Source organism: Asterias amurensis, chromosome 15 (genome assembly GCF_032118995.1).
Source record: "Asterias amurensis chromosome 15, ASM3211899v1".
Taxonomy (NCBI): Eukaryota; Metazoa; Echinodermata; class Asteroidea; order Forcipulatida; family Asteriidae; genus Asterias; species Asterias amurensis.
The window spans coordinates 6,958,182-6,974,374 of NC_092662.1; the positions used below are offsets into that span (position 1 = coordinate 6,958,182).

Genomic DNA, 16,193 nt, shown 5'->3' on the forward strand with positions numbered 1-16,193 from the left:
AGACCAAACCCGTTTCATAATTTTCTTCTAGGACGAGTTCGGAAGTTTTTAAAAACTACTTTGGTGTGACCCAGCCTTAACCTTTTAATGGACCCCACCCATCAGCCGCCTAAAGCGAAACACTGTAACATGCGGTAGCAGGAAACCTCGCTAGCTTGATCGTGTTTTTAGAAAAACAATATTAACATAACAAAACCTACGTAGTCATTACGCGATGGTCAATCCATCAAGTTGTTTATAGATCATTATTATTTCCCTCTTCACAGTTGACTTGTTCCATGTCGACGGTAATGATAATGAAATAATTTAGCTCTTACCCAACCAAACGCTCATTTGTAAACATAAATGAAAATTTCATACATCTATGGTGATAAAATTGTCACAGCAATTTATCAGTGTGAGCTTGGAGCCAGATAAATGCCTTAACAAGCTACTGTGTTCATTTTAACCTAATGAAATAAAACAAGTAATTGCCATACAAATTACCGGTATCCTGTTTAACAAAAAGGCACACGTATTAGCCCTTAGGGATTTTTTTTATTCTGAACAAAATACTACCGAAACTGGCACAAATTGAACATAAATAATAAGCCTTGGCTCTCCATTGAAGTTTGAACCACGATTATAAATAGTAATTTACTGCAAGAATCTTGGAAACTAACTATCTTCAGCAATCTCGGGCGGTGCAGGGGACTGAAGAGGTTTAAAGACACTGGACACTATTGGTAATTGTCCAAGACTAGTCTTCACAGTTGGTGTATCTCAACATATGCATAAAATAACAAACCTGTGAAAATAGTAGCTCAATCGGTCGTCGAAGTTGCGAGATAGATGTGAAAGAAAAACACCCTTGTCATGCGAAGTTGTGTGCTTTCTGATGCTCGATTTCGAGACCTCAAATTCTAAACTTGAGGTCTCGAAATCAAATTCGTGGAAAACTACTTCTTTCTCGTAAACTACGTCACTTCAGAGGGAGCGGTTTCTCATAATGTTTTATACTATCAACCTCTCCCTATTACTCGTAATCAAGAAATGTTTTTTGATGATAATTAATTTGAGTAATTACCAATAGTGTCCACTGCCTTTAAACGCAGTAATTGACAGAATAGGCACTTCTTTACACTTATTTATTACTTAAACCTTTTCGCCAAAAAAATAAAAAAAGGAGATGAGCTCTTTCCCTGGTAATGAACCAAAACAAATGTCTTTACAGTTCAAAGTCACTGGATTATAAGATGAGGAATTAAGATGATTACAAAAAAAGGTTAACCCTTAATGCAGTCCCAAAAGAGCGGAAGCATCTTCTCACGCTCTTCATTACAAAATAAACTACTGTCCGAGTTATTCTTTTTGATTTTGCAGAGAAAGGTGTTTGTTGGGATGAGAAAATAAAATAATTAATATTGAAAATATTGCAGCTTAGGGTCTTTAGTAATCCTAAAATGAATTTGGTGAACCTCATTCCATTGTGGGGAAAATTCAAGCAAAGTGGTCCATTTATGTTGGCATTTAGAAGGCTCTTGGGCTACAGTTTGGAAAATTGAGTTGTAGACGGCTTTTTGTTGTTGCAAAGTTCATGAATCAATAATGAAGTTGACTCAATCTCAATTGCCGAAACTGACCGAGAAAACCTATATGAACCACCATGGGATTACAAATAACAATTAAGTGTTAAATTTGTTTCTTTACGTACCATTCTTTAAACACAAACGCGGATGCCGGAGATCTGCCCGTTTTTTTTTTTTTTTAGTTTTTATATATATAATATATATTTCATGTTTCCAATGTCTTTTGGAAAAGTGTCCAAACATACCCCTTATAATTTCGTGTGTGAGGAGGGGGCGTCAGTTGACCCAAAAATGCAAAGAAATTAGCCAAAATAGTTGTCAAAGTATTTAGTTAATATATTATTAAGTTTTATCACTACAGATGAGACAAACAAGTCTGAAACGTATGATGATTATGATGATTATTTTATCATTACATGCATTATGTTTTTGCAAAACTTTTTCCGTCACAGCTGTATAGAGCAAAGAGATGAAAAAAGGATTATTTGAAACTAACTCATTAAAACGTTAAAACTATAATTCTACGTCAATGTTCATTACTAATAAAAGCTAGCTTTTCGGTAGCGCTGCCTTGTTAGACGAAAGTCATCCATGACACGCCTTGTGTAGTATCTGTAAGCAAACAAAATAAAATACACATGTTGAATTGTGTGCTATCTGGCTGGGCTTATCCAACAACATTCTAAAAACTTCGGGTCCTAGGGGCCGCTCTTTACAAATTTCTGACGGTCAACCTCTGACCCGGAAACTGGTAAAAAAAAAAGAAGTTTTTTTTAACTGTGATTACATGTATGCGTCAGTTTGACCCGCTATTTTGACAGGTAATTTTCGGATCAAGCTGACTCTGAAATGGTTCAGATACCACGAGACTTATGACGAGTCAAACACATGGTATTCGATAAACAAGTTCGGATGAAACACTGTGTTCAACAAACCTTTTCGGACATAACGGTGTGGGACATTGTGCCCAATAAATGGTTAAAATCTCTTACATTATGTTTGGATTATCTTTGGATATTGAATAATAGCACCAACCCAGCAGGCACTGAAGTTATTTCTAGCCTTAAAGATGTGTACTTAACAATAAAGGTGTATGTTCTAAATCATGTTGCACTGCATGCTATCTTTCAGTTTGGAAAGACAGTAGTTTTCTAGTTGAACAATTTACTTAAGTTTGTTATGAATTTACACTCAACTGTAGATTATGTTAACGAATCTACAGTTAAATGTAGATCCGTAAAAATAATCTACACTTTCAACAACTTCAGGGTGACGTCACAGAAAAAGTTCAAAATCTGCGACCAAGCACTCACATTCATTCAATATTCAAAGAATCTTACACTTGATAGCAGATCTACTGCAAGTCCGGAGTCTCCCCAATCTCAGATTCCATATGTCCTGAAAGAAAATAATGTGTAAGAACAAAGGATAACTTAATAAACATTCAAGAGAAAATGTAAATGAAAGTAAAAACATAAATTGACGAACAAAACATATTCCGGAATATTGTGTAATACTTGTTTGGTAAAAACTAAATCACACTGTATTTCCTATTATATACTTTTGACGCAGTCAAAGGGGGAGGTATCCACGCTATTTTACATTATGAGATCGGTCGTCCCTCGTGAATTTTTGAGTTCGTACTGAAAAGCTGTTGTTTGTATAGAACCCGATTGGTTTGAAAAGCATTATTGTAACCGTATGCTCATTATCCTTCGCTAATGGAACCACCTAGCCTTGTCCAAGGCTTTTTACGCAAGCACCGGCCCGCTCTGTTGGACGACGTACTGCATGATACATGTACTGGCACGGTACTGGGTATAGTACTTGATACCGTGGGGTCGAAGCGTGGTTTTTCGAGGTTTTTCAACCTCGTACAACGAAGCCGAATCATGAGCAACTCCGCCCACAATCTGACTTGTTTACAGTAGGAACAAGGATCTGTTGCGGCTTCGTTTGTACGAGGTTGAAAAACCTCGAAAACCATCCTTCGACCCCACGGTATTAAGTATAGTATATCAAATGCCCAGTACCGAGCCAGTACATGCATCTAATGCAGTTCGTCGTCCAACGCTACGTGGTGAAATCAGAGCGGGCCTTTGGACAAGGCTATGAACCACCAGGCTTCCTTGCACCACTGACTAGGATGGCTTAGTCTCATTATGGAGATACAATATTGTAACTGTTTCACAAGGGGTTAACTTTGTTCTCAAACTTAAGATTTGAGGCTACCTCGAAGACAGACGACTCCAGCAGTTTCTGTGCTGTTACACTTCGGCGCATCCCAGCAATGCGACGGGCAGTCGGTGATCTTGGCCTCGGAACCATCACACGAAACCCCTTGCATGTACATAGGGCCCTCTGGTTCGCCAAAGTAAGAACCGGTCTTTGCCTCCTTGGCACCAGAGAAGCCTAGCTGTCGGCAGACGACACCAGCATCGATGATATCCCAGTCTGTATCGCAGATTGTGCCCCAGTAGTCTTTCTCGTACAGCTCAACCCGTCCACTACTTGTCTTGTTTCCACCTCCAACCAACCGGATAACATCTATAATTATATTATACATAAAAACAATTAAAATCATCATGATTGGCAACAACAATTCCTGAATAAAACAACTAAACTGAAATGCTGAACATTTAATTTCTTTTTCGGCAGTTGTCAAATCTGCGAAATCAAAAACCAAACATCAGTCAAACCAAACTTTCAGTCATCTAATATTCGCCACTTTGAAATCATTACCAACTAACCCTTCAATATGATTACAGTGCTATCTCTTATTGTGATGTGTACAACATTTCAAAAAAGATTAGTTTTAGTATTCAGCCAACATAAACTTAATACTATATTCCTCATTTTGTGTACACCTTATCTGTCTCATTACATTTATCAAGTTCTTCTCAAAATACAACATTAGTCTCCAAAAATACAAGAAACGTCACAGAAATGGAAGGAACAGTACGTGAAAATGAATACAGAGATTTAATGACATTGTCACAAGAAACAATCTGCAATTCCTTACTTGGTTTACAGACAACTCCAGCTGTATTGTTACAAGTTTGATTGCCATCCCTACAAACAAATGCACAGTCGGATAGATAAGACTCCGTTCCTTTACAGGCGACTCGATCCATCACGATGGGAAATTCTGTCGCTCCAAAGTATGATCCGATCTTAGCCTCGCTTGCTTCTAGGAATCCGAGCTGCCTGCATACAGTAGTAGCATCCTTGAAGTCCCAGTTGGTATCACAAACTGCACCCCAACCATCGTCATGGTAAATCTCGACTCGACCACTTAGTGCGTCATCACCTCCCACTAATCGGACGATACCGTCTTCAATAAAACAGAATAGAATTGCAATCAATGACTGTTCTTTATGTTTATATACTTACACATAATTGTGTTTGCCTGTTTATATCAAAGGAACGTTACAGAATTGTTTTTTGCTAACAAAAAAGTTGCTGGCAGTGTAAGCGCTTTATGTAATCCACCATATACATAAACTGACAAACCTGTAAAAGTTTGAGATCGATCGGCCATCTGGGTCACGAGAGAATAGTGAAATAAGATTTCAAATTTTGCATTGCATCGATGCCAAAACAAAAATGAACCAAACGCTCATTGGGTGATAAACTCCAAACGCGAAATTAGATTATGTATTAAATACATAATCTAATTTTCTCCTCAATTAATATGAAATTTCAGACAGAAATATTTCAAGGGATGTTTTCTACTGTCATCATCATTAGACCATGTAAGTGTTACGTAAATCTGTGATCTTCACGATTTTTGTTTCTTACCAATTCTGTAACGTTCTATCCAATCTATCTGGACACTAGGATTTGCCACAATTCTTTACTTACTTATTATAAGCATGCAGTTATAAAAAATGCAAATTAAAATATCTTTTGAGCCTTACCTCTACACCCAAGGACTTCAATATCCAGGCGAGGCCAAGTATAGCTCCAAGTGAGTGGCAGTACTCGGAGAAATCTTGTACGCAGTACTAACGGGAAATTCACGCTCACTTGTTGTCCACCAGCGACATTGCCATTGAACTAAAGTAATCAAATTGAATGGTTTGGAGATATTGTGAATGAGTGTACGCTCCTTGCGATCCTGCAAAACGTTTTATCGGAAGTTGTAGCCCACGTGTCATTGTATTCCCTGTATGAATACATTGATTATACAGCTTTGTGGAATTACATCTAAAGTTCCAAAGTGAACGTCAATTAGACGTACATCAATGCACACAATTCGCAAAACTGGGACTTTGAACTAGTATTTGTGTTGCAAATAGCCATAATTAATTAATCAGTATACCGAATTTAATTTCGAATGACCGAATGACAGATCTGAATAGGGGAATCAAAGTGTGTTGGTTCGGTTTTCAACTATTGGTTTAAACCCGCCGAGGACTGGTCCTTGATAATTTACCTCGACGAAAAACATCAACACTTTTGGTCAAAAAGTAAAATAAATGCAAACATTTCAATTGTTCAATGATTTCTTTCAACACAACACCCTCCAGCTATGAAATGGTAAGGCCCACCGCCGCCATCGGGTAAACAACTCCTTATAAGGCATGTCCAGTCCGTTGCTCTCTACCAATAGGAATGAATAAACTGTCCAAGGCCGTGTCCGAAACGGCGACTTCGGCAACAGCTACGGCTAGATCGCGCGCATCTGCCTATTCTTCAACACTGGTAGATGCGCTGATCTAGACGTAGCTGTAGCCGAAGTCGTCGTTTCGGACACGGCCTTATAAGCACAGGTGCAAGTTCGCGTGTCACGCCCATGTTTCAACACTTTTTATTGGTCATAAACAAAGGTTTATACACACCCACGTGACGCGCTCTCCACCAATCGGAATAGCGAAACTGTCTGAGGTATTTATGAATAGGTGTTTAAACTATATAGCATGCTAAATATCCATCTCGTCGAATACTCAATTATGACAAGTAGACGACACCTTTTTACGATACAAAATTAGCATACAAAAGTAGCTAAATGTTGCCCGAAAACTGTTCAACAACTGAAGTTGAAGTGCACTCTTTATTTTGATACCTCGATTGTTATGTTAAGAAGATCAATGGACTCAGCCACAGAATTTAGAAGGATAATGTTTCTTACTTGTATCGTGTCTCCGTCTGCATCTTTTAAATCTGTCCAGCTTTCTGCGTCGTCGCTGTACTTGACGCTGAACGTTGATATATATTTAGTTGTTTCACCCTGTGCTATCAAGCCCGTGACAACTGGACGTGGTAGTCCAAGATCAACTTGAATCCACGAGTCTGCTACTGGCCTGGGAATCCAAAAGTTGTTGCCTCCGTTTTCTTGTAAATAAAAACACAAGTACATATTATGGACAATAACTACAAGTATAACAAGTCAATAACGAACCCATTTGAGTGAAATGACAGGAAGGCAGTCGTGTGTGTTGGGTCGTTTTGAAATCACCCAGCCCCCAGTATGACTGAAAACTTAACTGTTTTTTTAATTAGTTAGCCACTATTTGATCTGGTGGTTAAAAGGCCCGTAATCTGTTTATTGTCTATTTTTAAAGGAACACGTTGCCTTGGATCGGTCGAGTTGGTCTTTGAAAAGCTTTTTTAACCGTTTTTAATCAAATGAATTTGGTAGAAAGATGTTGTAAAAGTAGAATACAATGATCCATATATCGTTGCGGTACCCGCTGCCAAAACATAGGATTCGAACTGCCTCTAGCTGCCGGGCGGCCTCGGTAGTCTGGTTGGTAAGACACTGCTCTGGAATTGCAGGGGTCGTGGGTTCGAATCCCACCCGAGTAACATGCCTGTGATATTTTTTCACAGGACTCGGGAAAGTACTGGGTATACAGTGCTAACACACATCGGTGTATGGGTAAAAAAAAAAAAAAAACTAATTAATACAATGATCCACACAAACACGACTCGAAATTGCACAGTTTTCCTTTTACCTCGTCGACTAACATGGTCGGCAATTTATGGGAGTCACATTTTTGACTCCGATAAATGGTCGCAAAGTGAAAAGGAAAACCACGCAATTTCGAGGCGAATTTGTGTGGATCATTGTATTCTACTTTTAAAGCATCTTTCCAACCATATGCATTGTATAACAAACGGTCACAATTACGCTTTTTATAGACCAACTCGCCCGATCCAAGGCAACGTGTTCCTTTAAAGTCATTAGGGAATTCGCTTGTCGAACGAATAGAGTATGCTGATAACACTTGTAAAAGGTTCATCATATTATGACAGAGCCTTGAAAGTTACGACTTTTGAGATAACTCTGAAAACTACAAGTAGAGAGATGATTTTATTTAGATTGAAAGAGAAGGTACACGTTTGGTAATTACTCAAAATAAATATTAACTTAAAAACTGACTTGGTAACGAGCATTGGAGAGCTGTTGATAGTATAAAACGTTGAGGGAAACGACTCCCTCTGAAGTAACGTAGTTTTATGAGAAAGAGGTAATTTCTCTCATTAAATAATAAAAGACTTCTAGCTAGAAGTCTTTTATTCTTTATCTGAAAGCACACAAATTCGTCCAACAAGGGTGTTTTTTCGTTCATCATTTTCTGGCAACTTTGATGACCAATTGAGCCCAAATTTTTACAGGCTTGTTATTTTATGCTAATGATGGGATACACCAAGTGAGAGCACTGGTATTTGACAATTACCAAACGTGCACCTTCCCTTTAATACTCTTTCTAAGCAACACGATACAAACAATTTTGTAAATTTAAATATGAGGTTCGTAGGGTACTGGACAGGAGAGTTTTGTTGGTGGACTCGATCGTTCGATTGTTGACTCATTATAAGTGTAAACACAATGACATACTACAGCATGTTAATACCCGCACAAATGCTATCCGAAAACAACCGGTTATTAGCTTTATCAACCGTTTAAACACCCCCACGTGACGCGCTATCCGCCAATAGGAATAGCGAAACTGTCTGGGGTATTGGTGAATTGGTGTTTAATTTTCATTTGTGGTCGACTTACCAACATTAAGTCGAGCGTACTTCGGAAGCCAATTATCGTCATAGTATGATGATGCAGTTATACTCTCATCGGGTATAAGCCCACTCTCCATGCCCAAAGGGCTACTTCTACAGGGTGGTCCTAGTCAAGATAAATAAAAACTCTTTTAGATACAATTTACAACAACAATCCCCTTAATAAATAGTAACAATAATGAAAGAATATGTTTTTTTTTTATATGACAACTTGTTTTCTTTCACGAATTACCTTGTATGAATGTTCAAAAGAAACACAATTTAGTTTAAAAAGTCTCGACGCCATTGTGACTTATAATTTCAACACAAAACGTAGTGTCATCGTTAGACCCGGAAAAAGTATAACTAGTTTTCAAAAACTTACCTGCAAGATCATTTCGTCTGAAATACATGCGTTCATTAGAATTAAATAAGAGAATTATAAGTAGGATTTGAAACTTTGCATGGTGGAAATACGAAAGGTTTGTGGTAACACCACCCCCATTCATTTAGAGATTATCATTACATGGTGTTTAATACTACAAACCTTTACTATAAAAACATTATAGTATAAGAGACGATTCATGCGTGAATAGATTGTCATTTTTAAGGCTTAGAATCGGGTCCGTTTGTGAAGGCTGTGGCCAGAGGTATATAGTTGCGGTGCGTTCGATTAGCTTCCCCATGTGCTCATTCGGGTGAGCCCCTGACAAGAGCTAATCGAACAATCACTCACCCTCTCGTGGTGACGTCATGCACCCCGGGAAGCTCCAAGTGATCCGTTCCACAAGCAGGGCACTTTGGGGCTGACCCGGGGGATCCACTGGAATGACGTCAAAACTATTCGAACGTACCGTCTTGGGCAGACCGGGGTGACCCGGGGAAGCTAATCGAACGCACCCTGCACGTGGATGGGTTCGATTTTTGTGTGAAAATATAGCCTTGGAGCAAGACGTTTCTCGTTTAACTTTCACGCACAGCGCGGCCGCTCATTCAACTCACGTACCATCAGCGGGCGCCCGCACAAGCTTATGGTGTATAGCTCACAAAACCGCACGTATACACTATCCTGTGTGCGTTTTGGGGGTTGCATGTCACCAATAACTCTTTCGGTTACTGATCAGTGTAAACCAATGACCAAGACAACCGATTAAACAGTTACTAGTTACAGCCGCCAAAACGCTAGACTTGATTACAAGTCGTTAGGCGCTGCCTATTTGTCTGCCTTTCATGCAACAGTCACAGTGCGATGTTACACATGCAACAGTCGTAGGTAGCGCGAGGTAGTTGCGACTGACTCACACACACATACTGGGATCGAGGGTGTGTGTATCGTCCCCGCAGCTACACCGCGCTGTAACTACACACCGCGCTTAACAATTACCGTCTTGACTTCAAGACTACCAAAACGCTAGCCTGAACATCTGACGTCACACTTCGAGGCTCGTGAATAACGCCAGTGGCTGGCCTTTATTGTAGGTCAATCCCCTAGTGCAGCTTCCAAACGTCACCTCGGATATCAAGAAAAACTCAGATATAAATAGCTTAAGTCACTACACGTTAATCCAATGAAATGATTGTATCCAATGAAATCACTGGTTGTGAAAAGAAAGTACTTGTCTCTATCCTTGCGGATAAATACAGGGGACCAGTCTACCAAAACGCAGCCCATGAACCGCCTCGCGGAGGCGGTTCATGGGCTAATTTACTTACGGGCAGTTTGTGCGCTATACCATTAAGGTTCACGGCGGATGCTGTTGGTGAATTGAATGATTGGGTCGAGGCCGCGCTCGCTGTGTGGGAAAGGTAATTGAGAAACATCTTTCTCTAAACAGATTTCTGCTGTTCAGCTACCTTTACAGTCACCTTGTACGCAAGTCACCACATTACAATAGCGTTTGAGAGTCAATTATGCGAGTAATCGCTGCGCCGCCTTGATTCGCACTACACTGTGGGTGCGTTCGTTTACCTGGGTCATCCCCGGTCTGCCCCGGTGTGGCGGTTTCAACTTTCCGCTGTGTTCAGTTTTCCGAATGACCAAATACGGTAGCATTACGTCATGCGATGCCTGCGCACAGCAAGCGAAAGTAGTCCATTTTTAGTGCCGTATTGAGTCGTCCGTTACCCTCCGGTAGCTGTCATGGCGGCGTCCACGAGTCGAGTACAACTAGCGGCAAACGCGTGGATCGTATGAGTTGTTGTATATGCAAGCAGAGTGTGACCTGCCTAAAATTGTACCCATGAATACATGTAAAGAGTGGGGCAAGAGATTATGTGACTACACAGAAAAGAATCGTAATGTAAACAATTTGGGGTCACTGTTGAGAGAACTACAGTACTCGCCAGGGTACTCGCGGCGGTATCTGACAGGTCACCCGGAAAACTGAACACGCCGGAAAGCTAAAACCGTTCGATCAACGTGATGATATGTCCGACTACGTCACCCGGAAAACTGAACCCGGCGGAAGACTGAAACCGCCACACCGGTGCGTTCGAATAGCTTTTGACGTCATTCCAGGGGCTCACCCAGGTCAGCCCACAGTGCCCTACTTGTGGAGTGGCTCACTCGGTGAGTGGTAGTTCGTTTAGCTCTTGTCAGGGGCTCACTTGAGTGAGCACCGCGGGGTATACATACAGGAAGCTAATCGAACGCACCCTGTATAACACACCACGGACTCTCAAAATGACAAAACAAAGATTATATTTTGATGATGACGTCGGTTGTAAAGTGGGTCGATATGAAGAACTCGTTTTGCAAATAGTAATAAAAAAAATAAAAAATAAAATAAAAAAATGAGCATACAAAAAAAACAACAACCTATATTGAGATTTTCAACAGTGGTCAACCGCCCGTGTCAACAAATTAAAGTGAAAAGAAAAATAGAAAAAAAGAAACAACAAACACCAGATGTAACATAAAACTACATCACCTGTTGAATATGGTCCTTGGGTTTCCACACCGCTGATTGGATGGGCCAAAGAAAGTCCTGAACAAGATTGACAAAAAGGAGCAGGAAGGGCGAAAAGTTACACACACTAATTTTTTGTATTTTATTTGTTTATATTTGTTAATTATGTTCTGACATGAAGGTGCTCAGTTTTAAAACAAAAACATCAAAACAGGACTAATTGAAGTACACATCTATGAGCTAAAACACACAATTCAAATAGCTTATACCATCCCGCTGCCAACGGTCGTCAAGTATACACGTATCCAAATCTCTAGGATCGTTTGTAGCATATTTTTGCATCCTTAAAGTCACTGGACACTATTGGTTATTACTCAAAATAATTGTAAGCATGAACAAGCAATGGAGAGCTGTTGATAGTAACGTAGTTATTGAGAAAGAGGTAAATTCTCCCTGAAATATTTGAATTGAATTCGAGACCCGAGAGGTCAAGCATCTGAAAGCACACAGCCTGTACGACAATGCTGTTTTTTCTTCCCTATTATCTTGCAACTTCGACGACCAATGGAGTTCAAATTTTCACAGGTTGGTTATTTTATGCGTATGTTGAGATACACCAAGTGAGACGACTGGTCTTTGACAATTACCATAGGTGTCCAGTGCCTTCAAGGGGAAGGTGTACGTTTGGATTGATAGCAATACAAATTGAATTGGTTGAAAGTACAGCAGATTTTGGTATTTAAAGCATTTTCGGATCATTGAACAATATGGAGTAATAGTGTTATGGTAAAATATATCAGCCCCCCCCCCTCCGAACAAACTCTACAAATTGAGAAACGTTACTGTCAGACACGTTTCCCGGATGGTGTGTTCCAGTTTATTCTTTCTGCATAGACTAGACCCCTCTGTTTTTTTCGGCAATATCTCAAAACATCTACCACGTATTGAAATGAGTTTTATTTGTTAAATCTACACTTATTAAGAATTAAAACGATAGTTGAACGGTTAAAAAAAGAAAGATGTACGTTCTCTTTAAAAACACTGGACACTATTGGTAATTGTCAAAGACCAGTCTTCTCACTTGGTGTATCTCAACATATGCGTAAAATATCAAACCTGTGAAAATTTGAGCTTAATTGGTCATCGGAGTTGCGAGATAACTATGAAAGAAAAAAACACCCTTGTCACACGAAGTTGTGTGCTTTCATATGCTTGATTTCGAGACCTCAAATTCTAAACTTGAGGTCGCGAAATCAAATTCGTGGAAAAATACTTCTTTCTCGAAAACTACGTCACTTCGGAGGGAGTCGTTTCTCACAATGTTTTATACTATCAACTTCTCCCCATTACTCGTTACCAAGTGAGGTTTTATGCTAATGATTATTTTGAGTAAATACCAATAGTGTCCACTGCCTTTAAACATCGAAGACAATGCAAACAAAACCAAAATAAGCATGACATATAATGCCTATACCTTTAGTGAAGGATGGTCAAACGAAGTGTCGTTTCATGGTAAGAATTTACTCATTCGTTCAGCACATTCATACATTTTACGCAAGGATCGTAAATTTTCCAGACAATTTTAGCGAAACGGCTCTCCCGTAGCGATCTAGCGAGACTGATGGGATGTGCGGTGAGCAGCCCGTCACGAGGAGAGAGCCGTTTCGGTACCACCGAGACAGACATTTAACGACTTGTTCACACGTCTGAAGTCTCATAAAATCAGGGCCAATTAATTTCATGGCTCTGCTTACCGCCGAATTATTATACGCTATGATCACGATTCCCCGCTTAGTGCGCTAGCCTTGTAAAAGTTGTAAGTGAAGTAACATGGAGTACGCACGCGCAGAAGCCAAAATTCCCACCCGTGAAATACGCTTGCCGTAAGCACATAACCCCTTGCTTCCGTAATCGGCGATTCTGTCCTTACGGTAAGCAGAGCCATGAAATTGGGCCTAGTAACATCTCTTGTTTTAAACACTGCATGGCCCAATTTCATGGCTCTGCTTACCGTAAGCACAGAATCGGCGCTTACGGAAGCAGGGAATTCTGTGCTTACGGCAAGCGTATTTCACGGGTTAGCGGCGAATTTTGGCTTCTGCGCGTGCGTAATCCGCGTTAATAGACATTCTACGCTTACAAGGCCAGTGCAGAAATTCGGCGCTTGCAAGTAAGCGGGGAATCATGATCGTAAGCGCAGAATTCGGCGGTAGGCAGAGCCTTGAATTTGGGCCCTGGTGTTGTCCCTCGTTTTGAATTCGTCGCGGGACACCAGCCAGCAAGTTTTGGCACGGCGAACAGGTACTAGTAGACAGACTGTGTTTGGTGCAGTGTGTGGTGGTGGGGAGGGGGGGGGGCGTGACAACGGCAACTTGGGAGTCTTTATTCTATAAAACGTAAACCTATACTCACCGATAAGAAGTGCATTCAACAGCAGCATCGAACTAGCAACAGTAGACATCATGATGATTGTTATTATTCAAGAATCGGCTATTGCAATACTACAAAGATCTGGGCACGGACCTTCTTTTATAAGAAACCCCTTTGAACATAGTCTTACCACGTCACCACGTGATGATTGGTGTCTTGCCAAAACAAACAAGATTTCAGCTGTATAGGGTAAATAGTGTTGTAAAAGGTCAAGTCCGGGTTCACTGTGAATCCGGGAAGAGTTTAACCTAAAACAACGGTTCACTGTTTTATGCAAGATGAAGTTTCAAGGTTCTATTTTTTAAAGTGATTACTTGTCATTCACGAAAGGGATTTATGTTGAAAATGCAAAATTATGATGGAACATTAAGTTGGTGCAGTTTGAGGAATACAATCCATGTAATATACTTTGGTGTCATCTTGTCAACAGAACAAGACAGTTTTCTATACTTCAATCGACTATGGAGGAGGAGCTTTTGGGATATAGAGATCCGATTTCGGTTTACAGTAAATGTTCCCGGTGTTGGTCCCAGCTAAAAGCTGTTCCGATAATCACACTTATGAGATATCCATTGTGTTTAATGCAATCATAAAGCAATATCAATCAAACAATATTATGAAGATTTTCCCTTTCCGTTGATAAGTAGAGTGAAACTGAGATAGGGCCACGGGCGATACCCTGATTAGAAAACCGGTACCAGACTAAAACCGTGACGATTCTTTTTTAAGAATGTTCCATCTGATGACGACGCGATGAAAACCCCCCAATTATATCTAATACGAGTTGCGTCTATTGCTTTAAGAAGCTAGGTTAAATGTAAAGGAGGTTACCATGCGTAAATAGTTAGTTCACTGACTTCAAAACGATTTCTGATTGGTCAAAATGAAACATGCCACTCCCGCCCCAATAATGGAAAACAGAATTGAAATGATTTATCTGTTAACCTTTTGGTATTCAAAAAATACGAGCATCGTTTAAAGACACTGGACACTAATGGTATTGTCAAAGACCAGTGTTCCCACTTCTCAATATATGCATAAAATAACAAACCTGTGAAAATTTGTGCTCAATTGGTCGTCGAAGTTGCGAGATAATAATGAAAGAAATGTCACACGAAGTTGTGTGCTTTCAGATGCTCAATTTCGAGACCTCAAAATCTAATTCTGAGGTCTCGAAATAAAATTCGTGGAAAATTACTTCTTTTTTGAAAACTACGTTACTTCAGAGGGAGTCGTTTCTTATAATTGTTTTATACTAATCAACTTCTCCCCATTACTCGTTATACCAAGTAAGGTTCTATACGCTAATAATTATTTTGAGTAATTACCAATACTGTCCACTGCCTTAAACATTTTAGCTTTTAGCCTCCTAGAAAGACTCTGCTATAGGGTCAAAACGTCAGGCCATTAACAAAATGTTGCACACTGTTTTATATGTTTTGTATAGCAATGGCTCAATGAGGCAAAAAAGCGATATATTGGGAGAGATCGAGAAGTAACCCCTGATCACTGCAATGACTGCTATCTATAACATTCTTTCATTTAAGAAACCTAGTGACTACCATACAGCTGGTACCACATTAAAAAGCGCCATTTTGCAAATTATGAAACTTCTTTAACATTGATCAACACAGAGCCCTTTGCTTGGCATGCGTAAAAGCCTTTTTTATATTTTGTTTAACTGACATATTAAATTTTAAATAATATATATATTTGAGTTTGAGGGCTTTTGAAAATATGGTTACCTTCGATGTCGGTTTAAAACCATTATACACTTTCGGTAAACAGTATTGTCCAAGTCCCACACTTCGTGTATCACAACTTATATATAAAATAACAATCCTGAGGAAATTTAGGCTCAATCGGACATCGGAGTCGGGAGAAAATAACGGAAAACCCACTCCTGTTTTCGCGCGTTTCGCCGTGTCATGACATGTGTTTATAACAAATCCGTAATTCTCGCTATCGAGAATTTATATTGTTTTACCGTTTTGTCAAAAAGTAAAGCATTTCATGGACTAATATTTCAAGAGAAGTCTTTCACCATTACCTTCTGTAAACCCTGTAAATTATGCGTAAATCTGTGCACTTTAATTTTTTTTTTTCTGAACCGAAAGGGTCCAATGGCTTTAACCGAAGACGTGGATGGTGCAGCTGAAACGCTGCTAGGGCTAGCCATATCGGCTTTAGTGGTTTCAAGGGGCGGTTGTTCGTCATCCTTTGCCTTTTTAGCTTTAGGAATTGCTGTGTCGAGAGGACCGGCATCAACTCTAAGCAGCAT

General features: G+C 39.8%; 1 protein-coding gene and 1 non-coding gene across 3 annotated transcripts; one reads left to right on the forward strand and one right to left on the reverse strand.

Annotated features, from left to right (window-relative positions):
* Positions 1 to 491: 491 nt before the first annotated feature.
* On the reverse strand, positions 492 to 14,026 carry LOC139948303 (scavenger receptor cysteine-rich domain-containing group B protein-like). Of its 2 annotated transcripts, none has more exons than XM_071946416.1 (9): positions 13,895 to 14,026; positions 11,504 to 11,560; positions 8,581 to 8,700; positions 6,703 to 6,905; positions 5,489 to 5,627; positions 4,591 to 4,902; positions 3,801 to 4,115; positions 2,909 to 2,966; positions 492 to 2,180 (listed from the first exon to the last, which is right to left on the reverse strand). In XM_071946416.1, exons 1-8 carry the CDS (start codon positions 13,944 to 13,946, stop codon positions 2,923 to 2,925), a joined length of 1,242 nt encoding a protein of 413 aa, XP_071802517.1. In that variant the 5' UTR covers positions 13,947 to 14,026; the 3' UTR covers positions 492 to 2,180; positions 2,909 to 2,922. The 2 variants fall into 2 exon arrangements, with proteins under 2 accessions (XP_071802517.1, XP_071802518.1); XM_071946417.1 differs by having other exon boundaries at positions 2,882 to 2,966.
* On the forward strand, positions 7,307 to 7,381 carry Trnas-gga (transfer RNA serine (anticodon GGA)). The gene has a single exon. It is a non-coding gene; the product is annotated as a tRNA-Ser (tRNA).
* Positions 14,027 to 16,193: the final 2,167 nt, after the last annotated feature.